At 39.9% G+C, this 16,291-nt stretch overlaps 1 protein-coding gene across 1 annotated transcript in view; it reads right to left on the reverse strand.

Moving 5' to 3' along the window:
- Positions 1-8,978, reverse strand: part of Dnah11 (dynein axonemal heavy chain 11) — a 331,250-nt gene extending 322,272 nt beyond the window's left edge. Inside the window, exons 1-5 of the mRNA XM_026781665.1 lie at positions 8,605-8,978; positions 6,499-6,642; positions 3,820-4,016; positions 2,403-2,592; positions 896-995 (exon numbers count right to left, since the gene is read on the reverse strand). Coding sequence (XP_026637466.1) covers positions 896-995; positions 2,403-2,592; positions 3,820-4,016; positions 6,499-6,642; positions 8,605-8,901 — 928 coding nt within the window. The 5' untranslated portion in view covers positions 8,902-8,978. The remainder of the gene's footprint in view (positions 1-895; positions 996-2,402; positions 2,593-3,819; positions 4,017-6,498; positions 6,643-8,604) is intronic.
- Positions 8,979-16,291: the final 7,313 nt, after the last annotated feature.

The raw sequence follows: 16,291 nt of genomic DNA on the forward strand, positions 1-16,291 counted from the left end.
GTGGGAAGCACTGCCCCGTGTCCCATCGCAAGTCTGCAATGGAGGTGTGGAAAGTAGGGTTTGACCATTGAGAAACCAGCAATTCCATAAGCTGAGAGGGCTGGGAATCCGGATCTAATGAGACGCTAACCACCCTCCTCATCTTTTCAAATACAATTCCTGGAAGCAAATGTAAAAACAGACATTTCAAAGTGAATTTTAGTTACTTCCAAATTGAATACAGGAGAATAAAAGTGTTCTAATGTTGGAAACAAGCAAAATGCAAAAACAGTTATTTTCTTGGCTTTCATTGTAAGATGTATCCTTTAGTGCCATATATACTTATAGTTGCTTAAACATTGACAAAAAATAAACAAGTCAGGAAATTGGGAGAACTGTCATCTTTGGAAGAGACTAAAGGGGAGCACTGAGGACAAGCAGGAGGAAAGAATTTTAGCTAGACACCTTCTTACAATTTTCTCTGTTCTATGGATATACATCTTTACCAAAACATTGATGGTGACTGGGTACTTGTCAGCCAAGAAATCCGAAATCAACCCATGGAAGGTTCTGAATGGTGAATACTTAGACTATACACACATAGCCCATGTCCTGTCTAGAAACCTCTACCATGGGCTTTCATGGACACCCCTTGCCTCTCCTATACACCTTCCAGCTTAACCTTCTCCCTAAGGTTAAGTACAAAGTAGATGAACTAAAAAGGGTTTGGGACCACTGGAAGATTAAGTAGAGTGATGGAGACAAAACTGCCTTTGGAAGAACCAAGTGCTGTGCTCACTCCACGGCCACACGCTGAGTGGCAGGCAGACTTCAAGGCTGAGTAGGCAAATGGGGGGGACAATGGGCAGATGGCTATGCTGATGTCTGGGCCAGGGATGAGGATCTGGGGTCTTACCCTTTTCCACAGTGGTGAAGATACCATTCAGAGCCCGAAAATAGCTGCTTTGTCTTGTTGTCAGTATCTTAACCATCTTGAGGACAATAGGAGCCTGAAGCTAAAGTGATGAAAATACTTGAATAAATAAACAAACCAGATTATTAAATAAATTGACTCTCTAATTAAACATTTACATTATATACCACTCAGACAATATGCACAGTATTTTTTATTACATTTATTTTTTTATTTTGGGTGTGTATAAATAGGCATGTGTAGAGGTCAGAAGTCAACTTGCTGATGTCACCTCTCTCGTGGGCACTGGCATCAAACTTGAAATATCAGGCTTGGCACCAAGTACCTTTATCTGCTAAGCCATCTTACTGGTGATAGGAACAGGATTTGAGAATCGGGGGCATATTGGTTTCAAGATGAAACTAAGTTTAAATAAATTTTTTCAAAAGTTTGTATTTTATTTTGCATTTAGTTTTTCCAAAAAGTGGGTTTACATATTATACATATAAATTGTTTCCCCAATCAAGAGAAACAAGAATGAAAAGAATAGTTTTTATAATAGTATAGTCAGTCAGCACCCAGCAAAGAGATCACAGTTAGTTTTTCCACAGCCAAGCAAACTCTTACTCCTCTGCATAGCAAATGAAGCATAATAATTGGCTTGCTAGTTGTGTGTCTACTTGACACAGTCTAGAGCAGCGCTTCCCAACCTTCCTAATGCTGCGACCTAATACAGCTCCCCTGCTGTGGTGACCCTCAATCATAGAGTTATTTTCACTGCCACCTCGTAACTCTCATTTTGCTACTGTTATGAGTCACAATGGAAATACCTGAGGTCGTACAGCTGATCTGTGACCCCTGTCACAACTCACAGGCTGAGGACCACTGATCTCGAGTCACTTGGGACGAGGCCTCCATAAGATCTGCCTGTAGGCAGGTCTGTAATGCCTTTTCTAAATTAGTGATTGATGGGGAGAGCCTAGCTCACTGTAGTTGGGCCATCCCTGGGTTGGTGGTCCTGAGACTGTGCAAACTGTGGAGAGAAAGCCAGTCAGGAGCATCCTTTTTTAGCCTCTGCATCAACTTCTGCCTGCAGGTCTCTGCCTTGAGTGTCTGCCATGACATCCCTGGATGGAGTACAAACTCTAGATAAAATACATCCTTTTCTCCCGCAAGTTGTTGTTAGTTATGGTTTTATGACGATTCAAATCCAAACTAAGATAGCAATTAAACCTTCCCACTTCTAGCCCCCCCTCATTGAGCTGCTCTGTCTCCAGTTATTTCCAGTGCTCTCAGATGCTGCCAAAACATCCTTATAAAGGCAACCAGTTACCATCCTCATTAACTTGAAAAACGCATTTCCTTTAGACAGCACTGTGGAGTAAGAAAAGTGTGTTCTCCTCAATCATACAAAGGCTGATAGACTTTTAAAACGACCAAGCAATGCTGCCCATCCCAGAGCTGACTCTGCTCATTTGATGTAGAAGCAATCCCCGCAGGGTCTACTCACTTGATGATATATGCATTTCAAGTTATCAAGCCTCACAGCCCAGAAGTCCAGCTCTGTCTCAGGGGTCGGGTGGAGGCCACTCAGCAGAGGCTGTGCTGAATCCTTTTCTATAATTTCTTGGATCTGATGTGACCATTTAATGACTACAGATTCAATGGCATGGAGTATTCTCCTCTCATCTGATTGTGGCCTACAAAATATATATGATTAATGAAAGCATCCAACAGTGACTGTATTCAAATAAAGACCGGATATGTTACTAATAGTTTTTATGCATCTATAACCTAGTTTTCTTACTATAAAGCCTTCAAAATCCATTATTGTCATGCTCCTGGTTTGAGTCTGATATCATTGTATTATTCTGTGTATAGTACATCTCCAAAGCTAAGAAAATGATCAAGTTCAGAGAAAAAGCGCCAATGGATGCTCGACCGCAAATGCGACATCATTATCTCTCCTCTTCCAAAGTTCAGGGACCACAGGGGAGAAGGCAGAGAGCTGCAAGAGCCAGAGGCTGGGGGAGGGGCCGGGGAGCAGAGCAACTTGATGGGACCAGTGCACGCGAGAGCACACAGAGCTGTGGATGACTGCACAGGTGTGCACGGGCTCCCATGGGTGGCCCTAACCACATGAGCATATATTGGCAGCATATCTGGACTCGGTGGGTAACTTAAAAAAAAAAAAAATCCAGAACCAGAAGTTGGTAAGGAACAGGAAGGTAAAGAAGTTAGTGGGAAGAATAGAGGGGGGGTGTGTGTGATAAAAATATGTTGTGTGAAATTCTCAAGGAATAAAATTACTTATTTAAAAACTGATAAACGGGTCAGAGAGATTCCTTAGTGGTTGAGAAGGCCTGCTGCTCCACAGAAAACCTGAGTTTGGTTCCTGGCACCCATGTCAGATGGATCTTAACCACCTGCAACTTCAGGCACCATACCCAAACACAGGTATGCACAATTGCACAATATACCTAATCAAAAATAAAATAATAACTAGTAATAAAATTGATAAAGAATTCCCACATTCTTAAACATCATTTTCCCAGAGGACTATTTCTAAGATTATGGATATCGCTAGTTTTCCTTAGAAAGTGCCTCAGGTGCAGAGCTGGCCCAGGTGCACACATCCCAGGCCTGGTGGCTGATGCCTGAAATCCCAACATGTGATGTGGATGCAGGGGGAACTGAAGTTAAAGGCTACCCTTGGCTACATACTGAGTTTGAGGTAACCTGGACTACACAAGACTCCATTTCAAAAACAAACAAACAAAATATGTTACAGGAAATAAAATACATTTTTAAGTGACATGTTTTAAAGTAACTCTATTTTGCTAATAGTTTAAGAGGTGTGATATTCTGTGGGGATGCATGCCTTTCATTTTAATACACTGCATAGAATTGAATACACTGTTACTTACCTGGTCACTGAGTAATGCTGGTCCAGGTCAATATTTTCTGCAATAGTAGGAATTGGTAGAAGAGTTCTTTTTGACATTTTGCCCCTAAAAACATGCATCTTATTTTTCATGACTTCTATGTGATACTCCATATCTCGTGAAATAAAACATGACCAGGATTTGTGATTGTTCTTATTAGAAAGAATGGGGACTAATATCTAGGAAAAAGAGTAACATTTTAAAAGCAGTTAATTAGTGGACAGTGAATACTTTCAAAGACTTTTTTGTTGTACAAATTCTCCTGTCAACAAAACCACTCAACTCCACAAATAATACAAAAACTACAGGAAGTGGACCAAGTCAGTGTCCCTTTGACTCTAATTCACTGAGCTGTTGTCTTATTTAGGGTTACTGGGTTATTATTGCTGTGATGAAACACCATGACCAAAGTAACATGAAGAGGAAAGGGTTTATTTGGCTTACACTTCCTCATCACTGTTCATCATCTAAGGAAGATAAAGCAGGAATTCAAACAGGGAAGGAATCTGGAGGCAGGAGCTGATGCAGAGGTACTGCTTACTGGATTGCTCATTATAGCATGCTCAGCCTGCTTTCCTATAGAATGCAGGACCACCGGTCCAGGGATGGCAAGACCCACAGTAGGCTGTGCCCTTCTTCATCAAAAACCAGTTAAGAAAATGTTCCACAGCCTTATGGGTCTTATGGAGGCATTTTCTTAATTGGAGGTTCCTTCCTTTCAGATAACCCTAGCTTATGTCAACTTGGCATACAACTAGCCAGCACACTCTCCCAAATACTTGTCTACTAATATGAAGGTAACTATAAAGTCAAAGGAAAAGGTTGAGGAAGATCAGAAGTTCAACTTTAGCTTGAAATGTCAACTACTCAGTCAGCAGACAAAGCAAGCATGTGACTCTCTCTTTTGCTGGAGGGAGCTGAAGATTCCTAGTACACTTCTGCGAGCTACTGCATGTGTGCACGTAGCCATGCCAACCCTTGGGGTGTTTGCCCTCCAGATCTATACCTTCTGGCTCATTCACAGTCTTGTCAGAAAGGGAATGAAAATTACAGCACAATTATGATTTGCTTGCTTTTTTTCCCTGCCCAATGCTCATCTCAGACTCTTTCCAACACTGAACTCAATCTGTGTTTAGATTAAAAACTAAACAAAAACACAAATGGCATAAAAGCAAAGGGAAGATATTTGAGAAGTAGGAAGCAGGGAGGGAAAGGGTTAATGGGGGGTGAGTATGATCAGAATGTATTATATGCATATACTATTGGGACATTTTCTAATGTCTCAATAAAACCCCATAAATTATAATTAATGTACTTTAATAAAAACTAACCTCAAAACTCTGGATGTACTATGGGACAATGGTCTTGTACTCTGTAAAAAATTTGTCACTTGTGTTGATTTAATAACACACTGATTGACTGGTAGCCAGGCAGGAAGTAAAGGCAGGGTGACCAGAATAAGAGCATTCTGGGAAGAGGAAAGGCTCAGTCTGCAGTTGTCACCCAGACTTGCTCACAGAGGAAGCAAGATGAGAATGCTTCACTAATAAAAGGTACCAAGCCATGTGGCTAACACAGACAAGAATTATGGGTTAATTTTAGATGTAGGAGTTAGTTAATAAGAAGCCTGAGCTAATAGGCCAACTAGTTTATAATTAAAGCAGGCCTCTGTGTTTCTTTGGGACTGAATGGCTGTGGGACCAGACAGGACAGAAACCTTTGTCAACAGGGATGGCTTATGCCTTCTATGGATATATACATATACATTCAAAGCATATTGTAAAAACTATGGGGGTCTTGGTGTGAGACCAATTCAGAGAAGTATTGGGAGAGTTTCAAGATTATCTATTGCCTTTTGCCTAGCACAGCTCATAGAGTTAAACCTCACCAAAACCCACCTGGTGCTGCCAGCCCTCGTGTAAGGGCATAAAATTTAAATCATAGGTTGTTTCCAACTCTGCTGAGTCTTACAGAAGACCTTGTGCAGTGAAAATTCCTTGAGTACCTGCTTCATGCCACAAACCACTCCAAGTAGTAAGCACAGAAAACCTTCCCTACAATTGGCCATAACCAGGGGTGGGAGATCAAAGCATAGCACTAGAGGGAGAGGCAGACACTTGGGCAGCCAGAAGATTCCAGGAAGACAAGTGTCACACCTCCCAGTGCTGAAGACCAACACTTTAATGCCAACAGACTCAACCTACAGTGCAGCGCGAAGGGAATGCATGAGCAATTACTAACTTCATTACTGCTTTCCATTCTCTGACTTAAATGAAATTCCATTTAGTTAATACACTCTAACAGGGATTTGAAAAAAGAAAAAAGAAACGGATGATATCAGTTTTTCAAAATGTAAGCTCATCTCTACCCTGAATGCAACACCTTAAACCTCTAACCAACTGGCAGAGCCTAGTCAGCTCAAGTTGGCAGGAAATGTTTTCAGCATTTGAAAAGGGGTCAGGGCAAAGTGAAAGGGAGGAATGGGCTGACTAGTCAAGCTTATTCATGTACAGATGGGGTTGAGAAACAAGCTAACGGGATCACTCTGCACCCAAGGCCAAAGAAAGCTAAGGCTTCTACATGCTCTGCTTTTGAAGTAGCAGAGATGGCTCAACTAATAGCAAGTGTTTGGAGGTAAAGAGAAGACAGACAGACCAGTACCTCATCTAGGAAGGCAGTTACATGTGTGAGCAGTGACCAAGGTAGCTCTCCAAGTAAAACTGTCTGGGAGAAATCCCTTTCTTCCACACTTTCAGTCATCTTCTTGGCAAGATAAACCAGGTTGTGTTTCACATCTCTTGGGATCTGGAACAAAAGCCAAATAATTAGTTCAAGTTCACTACAGTCTCTTTGATAGCAAGCAGGATTGGCTGCACCCCACTGCAGTCTCTTTGATAGCAAGCAGCATTGGCTGCACCCCACTTGCAGTCATTGCCAACAGCAGTAAAACCCTGACATCTTGCCCATGTTTACAAACGAGGTTAGTCTGTTGCTCTTCCATGTCCTGGAAAAAGGAATTTTCTTCTTTTTAAAAATACCTCCTTCAGAGACACATCCATTCTAGCAGATCAGCATACACTGCAAGAACCCCATAAACAAAACCAAACATGAGAACATTTCAAACTTTAGTGGATTGGCGGGGGGGAGGGGTTATAATGTTCTCTTGTTTGGAAATAAGCCAACTGAGAAAACAACAAGACACAAATGGGTAATTTGTATTTCTGTCATCAAGGCAAAGAATGGAAATGTTTATTCAAGATAGTTTAACACTGCTATAAGTGGGGAGTGACTTTGGGAAACTATTTGACTGTGCTATGAGCTTAATAAGGGTTTTTATATTTGTATGACAAACTTTTTTACAAAGTTATAATGAGGAGAATACCAGAAAAAAGATATGCAAAACTTATAAAGTCATAATGCAATCCTGTTACATACTATACTCTTCAAACCTATCCTATGAAAACATCTGGGATGATGTTACCATTTAAAACAGGAACTCCAGATGTAGCACTGCTGAAAGATAACCCACTGGGGAAGGGTTCCCAATTCAGAAAGGAAGAAAGAAAAAGAAAACAGGAAAGGAGATGCCTGTTAACACCATGCCTGTGCAAATTACAGGCTGATCCTTCCCAGCCTTTCCTTTTGTATGTTATTGCATCATGGAACCAAAATCAGTTTTAAAGAAAACCACATCAGAGAATTATTCAATTGGACACAGTTTTAAGAACTGTATTTATTTGTAACTTTTCAGAGCACACTTCTTGTACAAACCATATGGGGTTACTTTACTTGGAAAGCAAGAATTTACAGTTGGAGAGGGCAGAGACAGCTCAGTTGCTAAGATGTTCCTTTCCCTGCGCTCACGTGGTAATAGTTGACTGTCGTTTGTAACTCCAGTTCCCTGCTCGCTCAGGGAAACCCTACCCCTTTTCTGACATCCATGGGGCTCAGGCACACACGTAGTGCACAAACATACATGCAGGCAAAGAACTCAAACACAGAAAAATAAAATAAGTATCTTTTCTTAAAAAAAGGAATTTACATGCTAATTACCAAGATAATGCTCCTTGAAATTACTAATAATTTAATTTATGCAACAAAGATGTTTATTTTGTGTTTTAAACGACAGCAGCCAGTCTTGTTTGGCCGTTGTTGTTGTTGTTGACTTCTTGGTTTATGTTTTTGTTTTGAGGATTTATTTATTTGTTTTTTGTTTTGACAGAGTCTCATGTATAACCCTGGATGTTCTGGAACTTGCTATGTAGAGCAGGCTGGCCTCCCACAAACTCACAGAAATCTTCCTGCCTCTGTTTCCCCAGTGCCAAGATTAACAGTATGCACCAAAGCGCGGCCTGCCTGTTTGTTTATTTTAGTTTTAGAACTCGATTCTTTCTTTCTGGGACAAAACGAAGTTAGCAGACACAGGGACAAAATACTCAAGCTATAAGGACTTTGCCAGACACTTTGTTGTCTTCGTTTAAAAGGCTACGACTCTGGAGTTCCCACCCACACAGAACTTATTTGATCCCAAAGCACGCCTAGCTCTGTACACAGGCATCATAGGCTATGCTAGGTGTTTCGTTTTGTCTTGCTTTGTTTATAACATCATTCTATATAACCAATTCTACCGGCAGGCATCCCTTCCAGAAACTAACCTATAGCCTCTTACTTGGATCAGATGTGGTGCATATGAGCACCTGGATTTCTGAGGAGTCCGGGAGGCTAGAGGTTAACTTTAAACCTTGAAGCAGGCGCCCCTCTCCTTACCTTGGGGGAAGCCAGGAGCCGCCCAGCGTCTGCGCCACAGAACAGCAGGCTGGCAGGACCAGCGCTCTCCAGAAAGTCTCCGAGGGCCTGCCGGTGATCCTCGCTCTCCAGGAACTGGTTCCACGTCTCCTCCTGGAACGCCAGCGCCTGGCGCAAGCGGCCGCCCAGGAAGCGCACCCGAGGGTCCAGGGCGAAGCGCTGCGCTCTCAGTGCAGCCGCAGCCTCCTCGTCTTCTGCTTCGTCCTCCTGCTCCGAGGGGCTAAGACGCAGCACAGTCCCTTCCTCCTGGGCTGCCATCTCCTACCTGCGAGGGGAGTTTGGGCGAGGATTTTTAGAGTCGTGCACCACGGAGGCGACCCCAGTCCTCTGCGATTCCCCCGAGCTGGCACCTGTAGCAGTGTGTGCAGTGTTAGACTCGCAGAAGTGGTGGCCAGGACTGCTGCGCGTCCCGTTGCCCGGGAGATGGCGGCCCCGCCCCAGCCCAGGAGTGGGGGCGGAGCGAGAGTCCAGGACTGCCCTGCAAGTCTTTGGCGGGAGCCGGGAAATCAAGCCAGGAAACCCAGGACTGGTTAGCTGCTCTCGACTTAGCAGTACTGTCTTGAGCAGATATTCCTGCTAAATTCACTATCCTGGCTAGTTCGTCTAACCCCTAGAAAGAGGGGCTAACAATGGGCAAAGTATGCCCAAAGCAGTTAGGTAGAGGAAAATGCAGCAACCCGGCTTCGCTGCCAGCTTTGAGTCCCCTTGTGGACATTGTACCAGTAATAAAACAACACTCCATTTAAGTGTCCTAATTGTCAGATTTTAAGGCTTAGACATCACAAGTCCCGAGGCCCATCTTCCGACTCCGAAAGAGACTGCAAAGCGCTCTTTGTAAAGGCCAGAATGCCCCTAAGCCTGCTAACATTAGTCAGAGCAGGGTGAGGGGAGGAATTTTGTAGCTGTGTCATTTGTTGTCCAGTCTTTGTGTAATGGGAAACTGCAAGGCTTATCTAAAGTCCCGATTGGAGTAGCCTGCGAGGCTAGACTATCTCAACCACCAGCGTTAAAATTGTTCTTGATGTAGAACTCTAAGGCAACTGCAGCCGAGCCACTCTGAGATGTTGGATTACCTGGGTCATCCATTTTTATTGGTGTCTGATCCCCTTGTTCTGAAAACACACAGACTTTTAAAGATAACATACATATCTGCATTGACATAAGTATGAATTGTGTAGTGTATATAGGTCTGCTAAAGATGAATTTTTTCCATGCTTGAACAGGTAAAAGTCATCTGTTAATTTTTCAAATCCATTTGAACTATATAACCAAACTGGATTATAAATCTTCATTTATACTATAGGAAAGGAATGGAATATAATACTAAGTCATGAGGACTCTATAGCCAATACAGTTTATCATGTCTTATCCAGTCTCAGAACTGTTCTCATGCAGAAGGATGGGTTTCCTACCCATTTCTGCAGTCAAGACACTCAGGTTTCTCCCAGTCAAATCTGATCTCATATTAACCTGAAAGAAATCCACAGCCTTTTGTTTCCCGCAGAAACAAAGGCATAACCTCTTCCCCAATGTAATACATTTTTTTTTACTTCCAGTTTATATTTAAGGCATTCCTAAAGTATATACATTGGTTTAATTCAGCAATCCTTTCCACAATCTAATGTCTGTCAGCAGCTATTGTTTGTTCATTACCATTCAAACATTCAAAATTAACAAAGCATCATATAATATCCAAATTCCCTATGTTATTGTATTTTCATCCTTACATGGTTTATACTTTTTAAAATTATTATTATTTCTCTCCTTAAAGATTTCATTATTTTTAAAGTATTTATTTTTTTATGACTGTCTATACCCTTTTCCTTTTTTTCCTTAAGTATATGTACATTAGTAAATACACTGTAGCTTGTTTAGAGGATTTTTTCCATCTGAACCTGATTACAGTATATGTGTAACCTTTTCTAGTCTAGGTTAGCCATTATTATCTTCCTGAACTTGAAACATATCCTTTCAGGCCCTCTCTAGACTTTAAGTTTCAGTTGAGAAGTCTGGTTTCATTCTAATGTGCCTGCATTTATATAGACTTGGGCTTTCTCCTGTGCTACTTTCAATATGATTTATTTTTTCTGTTTATCTAGTGGTTTGGTTCTAATATGCTGAGGGAAGTTCTTTTCTGGTCTTGTTGTTTGGTATCCTGCCGTGGGAACTCCTTTGGCCAATAGCCTTTAAGATACTGACCCCCTTTGGACATGGTCTCATGTGCTATAAATGCAGATATAAAGAATGTGCTGGGTCCCTTGGCTGCTGGATTTCATTATAGTTCCTAAAGTATGAAGAGGACTGTGGATCACTACTCTTTCTGTGAGTTTACCCCCTAATTAATAAACCTTTGTTATACTCCATTCTGGGCTAGTGTGAAACTCTTTTGTATAGCAACAGTTTGGTGCCCAGGTAGTCAGAGTCCATGCCATTATAGGGCCTTTCCCAGAAGGTCTGCAGGCTTCTCACAGAGCTCCCCTCTGGCATGCAGTTGTGCACCGTTTGGTTGGCCCACCATTCAGTGACTTGGCAATTTTCAGCTGGCATGACCACATAGCTTGGTTCCACCTAGCTGACTAACTTTCACCCATAACTTTTGCCAACATACCTCCAAGGCTTGTCTGGTTTCTGCCACTCCTGCTCTGATCAGGCTTAACTCCAATTCTGGGGGCACAGATTGCTCTGGCTTACTTTCCAATTCAGATCCATGAATGCCTAGGCTGAGATCCAGCCAGTAACCTCATGGCTTGTGACTGCCTACAAGCTCTGGGTTCCTTAATATTCTCCCCACCTGAAACCTCTCCCTTTTGTCTAAATCTAGAAGATGTGGCAAAGGCCAACACTGGACCAATGAATGTAGATCAACAAGAGAAAAACAAGGTAACCTGTTACCATCACGTAACTCCTGTGGGAGAGGGCTTCTCACAGGACTCCAGGTTAAATGTGGTCCAGTCATTCCCAGTTACTGTGGAGGACATGTCTTCCCAGGAAAAATTTAAAAACACAGTTTCTGTTGTAAAAAACAAAACAAAACAAAACAAAACATACTGCTCTGGATGATAGAATTATCATGGAAGATGAATCAAAAATTCTAAGAGAAAATAGGAAACATATATTTTGCCAGACTTCTATAAATGATCAAAGACAAAAGCTGAAAGTATGAATAAATAACACTGGAATCGAAAGGTTACTGGACATGGGTGGAGATGTACCTGTGTTATTATTACTCCAGAATCTTAACATCCGAATTGATCTCTTCAGGAGGCAGATGCTTAATTCCTAGGAATTGAAACCCTATCTCAAGTAAAACAAAGCATGAGATGGGTTGAACGCATAGGGCCAAAAGGACAGAGAAGAAGGCTGAGGCCATATGTGGCTAATATAGCAGTGAATCTGTGGGGTCGTGATCTGTTGAAGCAATGGAATACCCAGATTAACATTCCTGTAGTCTCAGAAATAAACATAAACCAACTCATATTTCTGGGAAGGATATTAATAGGGACTATAAAAAACAGTCACCAACCATTTAGGCTGTACAAAACCACAAAACAACTGGGAAATCTGCCAAGGTACCAGTGGCTCTACCTTTAAAATGGTTAACTAACAAACCAATATGGGTTAAAAAAAATGGCCCTTATCAGAAGAGAAACTGCAGACTTTAGAACAACTGGTGCAGGAGCAACTAGATGCTCACCACATTGAAGAATCAACCAGTGCTTGGAATTCTCCTGTATTTATTGTTAAAAAGAAATCTGGAAAGCAGAGAATAGTGACAGATAAGAGCTGTTAATAAGGTGATTTAACCAATGGGTCCTCTAAAATCTGGAATTTCTTTGCCTTCCCTATTGCCTAAAGGATGGCCTCTTATAGTTATTGATTTAAAAGATTGTTTTTTTACTATACCTTTACAAGAAAAGACAGAGAAAATTTTACCTTCACAGTGCCTATATATTGTAATAATTCCTAGCTTACTAAGAGTAACAATGGGGGTGCTTCCACAGGGAATGTTAAATAGCCCCACCCTGTGTCAATACTTTGCAAGTTGAATATAATACATAAGCAATTTCTGAAATCTATAGTTTACCATTACATGGATGATATTTTGCTATGTGATTCAAATGTATATACTTTAGAAAAAAATGTTTGAAGAAGTAAAGAAAGTTTTGCTTAATTAGGGATTAAAAAATGCTCCTAAAAATATACAAACAGGAAATTCTATCAGTTATCTAGGCCATAAAATAGGTTTACAGAAAATTAGCACACAAAACATGCAAATTAGAAGAGATTGATTGCGGGCTCTTAATGATTTTCAAAATGCTAGGAGACATTTCCAATTGATGGCCCACTTCTAGGATAACACCTGATCTAAAAATTCATTTAAACAAAACCTCAGATGGTGACAAAGATTTAAACATTCCCTGGGAATTAACATCTGAAGTTGAGGAAAAAATGATGTTGACTGAAGAGAAATTGCAAAAGGTACATGTGGATCATGTGGATCCAAATCTTAAATGCATTCTGGTCATATTACTCTACAGGGATTTTAATCCCAAGGGAAAGTATTGTCTTAGAATGGACTATCTAACCACATAAACTGAGTAAAAAAATTAAAATCTTATGTGGAAAAGGTCTCTGAATTGATTATAAAAGGAAAATTGAGACTTCATCAATTAGCAGAAATAGACCCAGCAGAGATTATAGTGCCTTTTAATAGTGATGAAATTGAAAAAGTTATGGGATGACTATAAACCTGGCAAAGAACTAGTATTAATTTTTGGGGAGATATTAATAGCAACTATCTCAAAAATGATAGAATTAACCTATAAAGAGAGCTAATTGGTTCCTTCCCTGCATTGTGACACACCAAAAACTGGAGCCCCATTCTATACTAATGCAAATAAATCAGGAAAGGCAGGTTACAAACCAGAAATAAAAGTGGAACAAAAGTCAGAATTAAATGGTATTCTCATAGTACTAAGGGATTTTAAAGAACCTCTCAATATAATTACTGATATAAAATATGCAGAAAGAGTTGTTTTGCATATTGAAACCACTGAATTTATACCAGATGATACAGAATTGACTTCATTATTTATTCTAGTTCAAGATATAATCAGGATTTGATGTTGTACCATATACATAACACACATCCTATCCTATACATGTCTGCCAGGTCCCTAGTACAAGGTAATGCAGAAATTAATCTGTTATTGATTGAAAATGTGCTGATGACCTTAGAATTTCATTAAAAATATCATTTCAACAACAAAGCTTTAAAAAGGAGTTTTCTATTACATGGCAACAAGCTAAGGAGATTATAAGGAGATGCCCTACTGTTCTTTATATAACCAAGCACCACTATCTGCAGGGAGTAACCCAAAGGGTACTCAAAGGAATGAAATCTGGCAGATGGAAGTGTTCTACTTTAGAGTTTGAAAAATTAAAATATGCACACCACACCATTGACAGCTGTTCAGGTTTTCAATGGACAACTGCTTTGAGTTTGGGAAAGGTTGATTCAGTAATCACATATTTACTAGAAGTTATGACCATCATGCGTCATAACTGTACAAATAAAGATAGTCATGACTCACTTAAAAATCAAAGCTGGCTTTGGAGTTGGACTGTGGCTATCCTTTTCTAAATCCAAGCATGCTGTTAAAAGAAAATTTCAGAGTTTCAGCCTCATATCAGAGGCCACCTGGTATGGGACAAAAGGAAGAAAAAAAATTAGGAAAAATTTTACTTCTCCCCATACATATTTTGTCTCTATAGTACCTTCCATATGAATATATGTCTATATGATTAATGTTTAAGTTTTACACAATGAACAATAGATTTTCCTGCAGTAATCTTTGAAGTTCTCAGCAAGAGTATGGAACCCACAACAATGATTGGGTTGATATGATGTCCTTATGCTGATAACACTTTAGGATCAGTTTTGGGTTAGCTGAAATGGTTCAACTTTTTACATTGTTCTGGCCAGAACTTTAGATAAGAACTTTTGAAAAACCTAACCAGATACTCAGAGACTATCTGCAATTATACCAGACAGAAAAATAGAAACTTAACTATCATTTTAGTTTTTATAGGATTCCATAGAAATAACATTGCCTCCATGAGAGCTGGAAGTAATTAATTATAGAAGATGATGTGCCCTCTCCCAACAAGGTTTGTCTTTAGGGTTAAGGACATCAATTAGGGGTTGGTTATAATTGGTATAAGGTTGGGGGTGGAAATTAAATAGGCTCAGGGATCTCTTTAAAAGAATGGGTTAGGTGGAATAATAGGTAGATTAGTGTGACCTTACACTAATAATAATAGTGAGAATACTTATGAGCTATTATTTATAGACAATTTACATTGCTATAGACTTTTGTATATTGATACAAATTCAAATTACATTTGTTGTATTGAATATGCTCCTATTTCTGTTTACAATATTTGTACACCTATGCAAAGTTATTTTGTCATATTGTATGCATGTATGTTTCTACCTCTGCTTAAGATATTTTGTATATTGATACAACTTTAAGATATATTCATCATATTACACTATACATTTCTACCTCTGACAAAGATACACACACACACACAGAGAGAAAGAGAGTTTACATTTTGAGGTCATTGTCCTCATCGCTGTACATTTGTTTAAAGATTATTTAATATTTTAATATGAAGCCTTAGTCTTTAAACTATATAGATATTAAGAATTATAGGTCAATAGTCAGCCATGTTTGTCATAATTATATTTATACTATCAGGTTCTTTAGATGCATAGAGATTGTATTCCACATAGATAGGTAATCTTCAATCACTTCAAAGAACTGTAGAATATGGCATTTAAATAACTTAGGGTTCTATTGACATGAGACACAACTGTTCCTGGCAGCACCTATCTATTCCTGAGACAATGTTGGGCACTGAAGACACTCCACTTGGAGCTTGCTTTCTTCTTGGTAAAACTGGCCTTTGGGCAAAAAACTGCCCATGCCTCAACCACTACAAAATATACATTGTCCAGACTGGACAAGCAGGATAAAAACAAAAAGATTGCCAAACTTTGCCAAGACAGGGTAAGATGTCTTTTAAAAATTTCCTGCCTCTGAAAATGATCTGTCAGTTACTGTAGACCTTAGCCAAAGTTGGTTGCCCCAACATTACAAATGAGACAACATTACAAATGAGACTTTGGGTGATTGCCTAGGTAGCTGGTTGTCTCTGTCATTTCTTGTACCTTTTGGAAGTTGTTTGATTGTGCTACCTATTTACTCAAGTAATATTATTTCACTTCTCAGGTTTTTGGTGGGGTTGAAGACTAGAGAGTTGTAGTTACTTTCCTCATGACTTAGCCAGCCATTTCTATTATACAGACTTAGACTCTTTAGGATAGGATAATATCCTATAGATACTATCAATATACAAAACATCTTAAGCAGAGGATAAATTGAAGCATTGAGCACATGTTTCTTGCTTGATGTTGTTCATGCTGGTTGCAATTCTATTTCTTATACTTGATATTTGTTCTTATTGTATATAGTTTTGTATTAGGCTTAGAACTCTTATTTAGACAAAAGGGGAGGTGCTGTGGGAACTCCTTCAGCCAATAGCCTATAATATACTGGCCCACTCTGGGCATGGACTCATG

Source organism: Microtus ochrogaster, chromosome 1 (assembly GCF_000317375.1).
Source record: "Microtus ochrogaster isolate Prairie Vole_2 chromosome 1, MicOch1.0, whole genome shotgun sequence".
In the NCBI taxonomy this organism is placed as follows: domain Eukaryota; kingdom Metazoa; phylum Chordata; class Mammalia; order Rodentia; family Cricetidae; genus Microtus; species Microtus ochrogaster.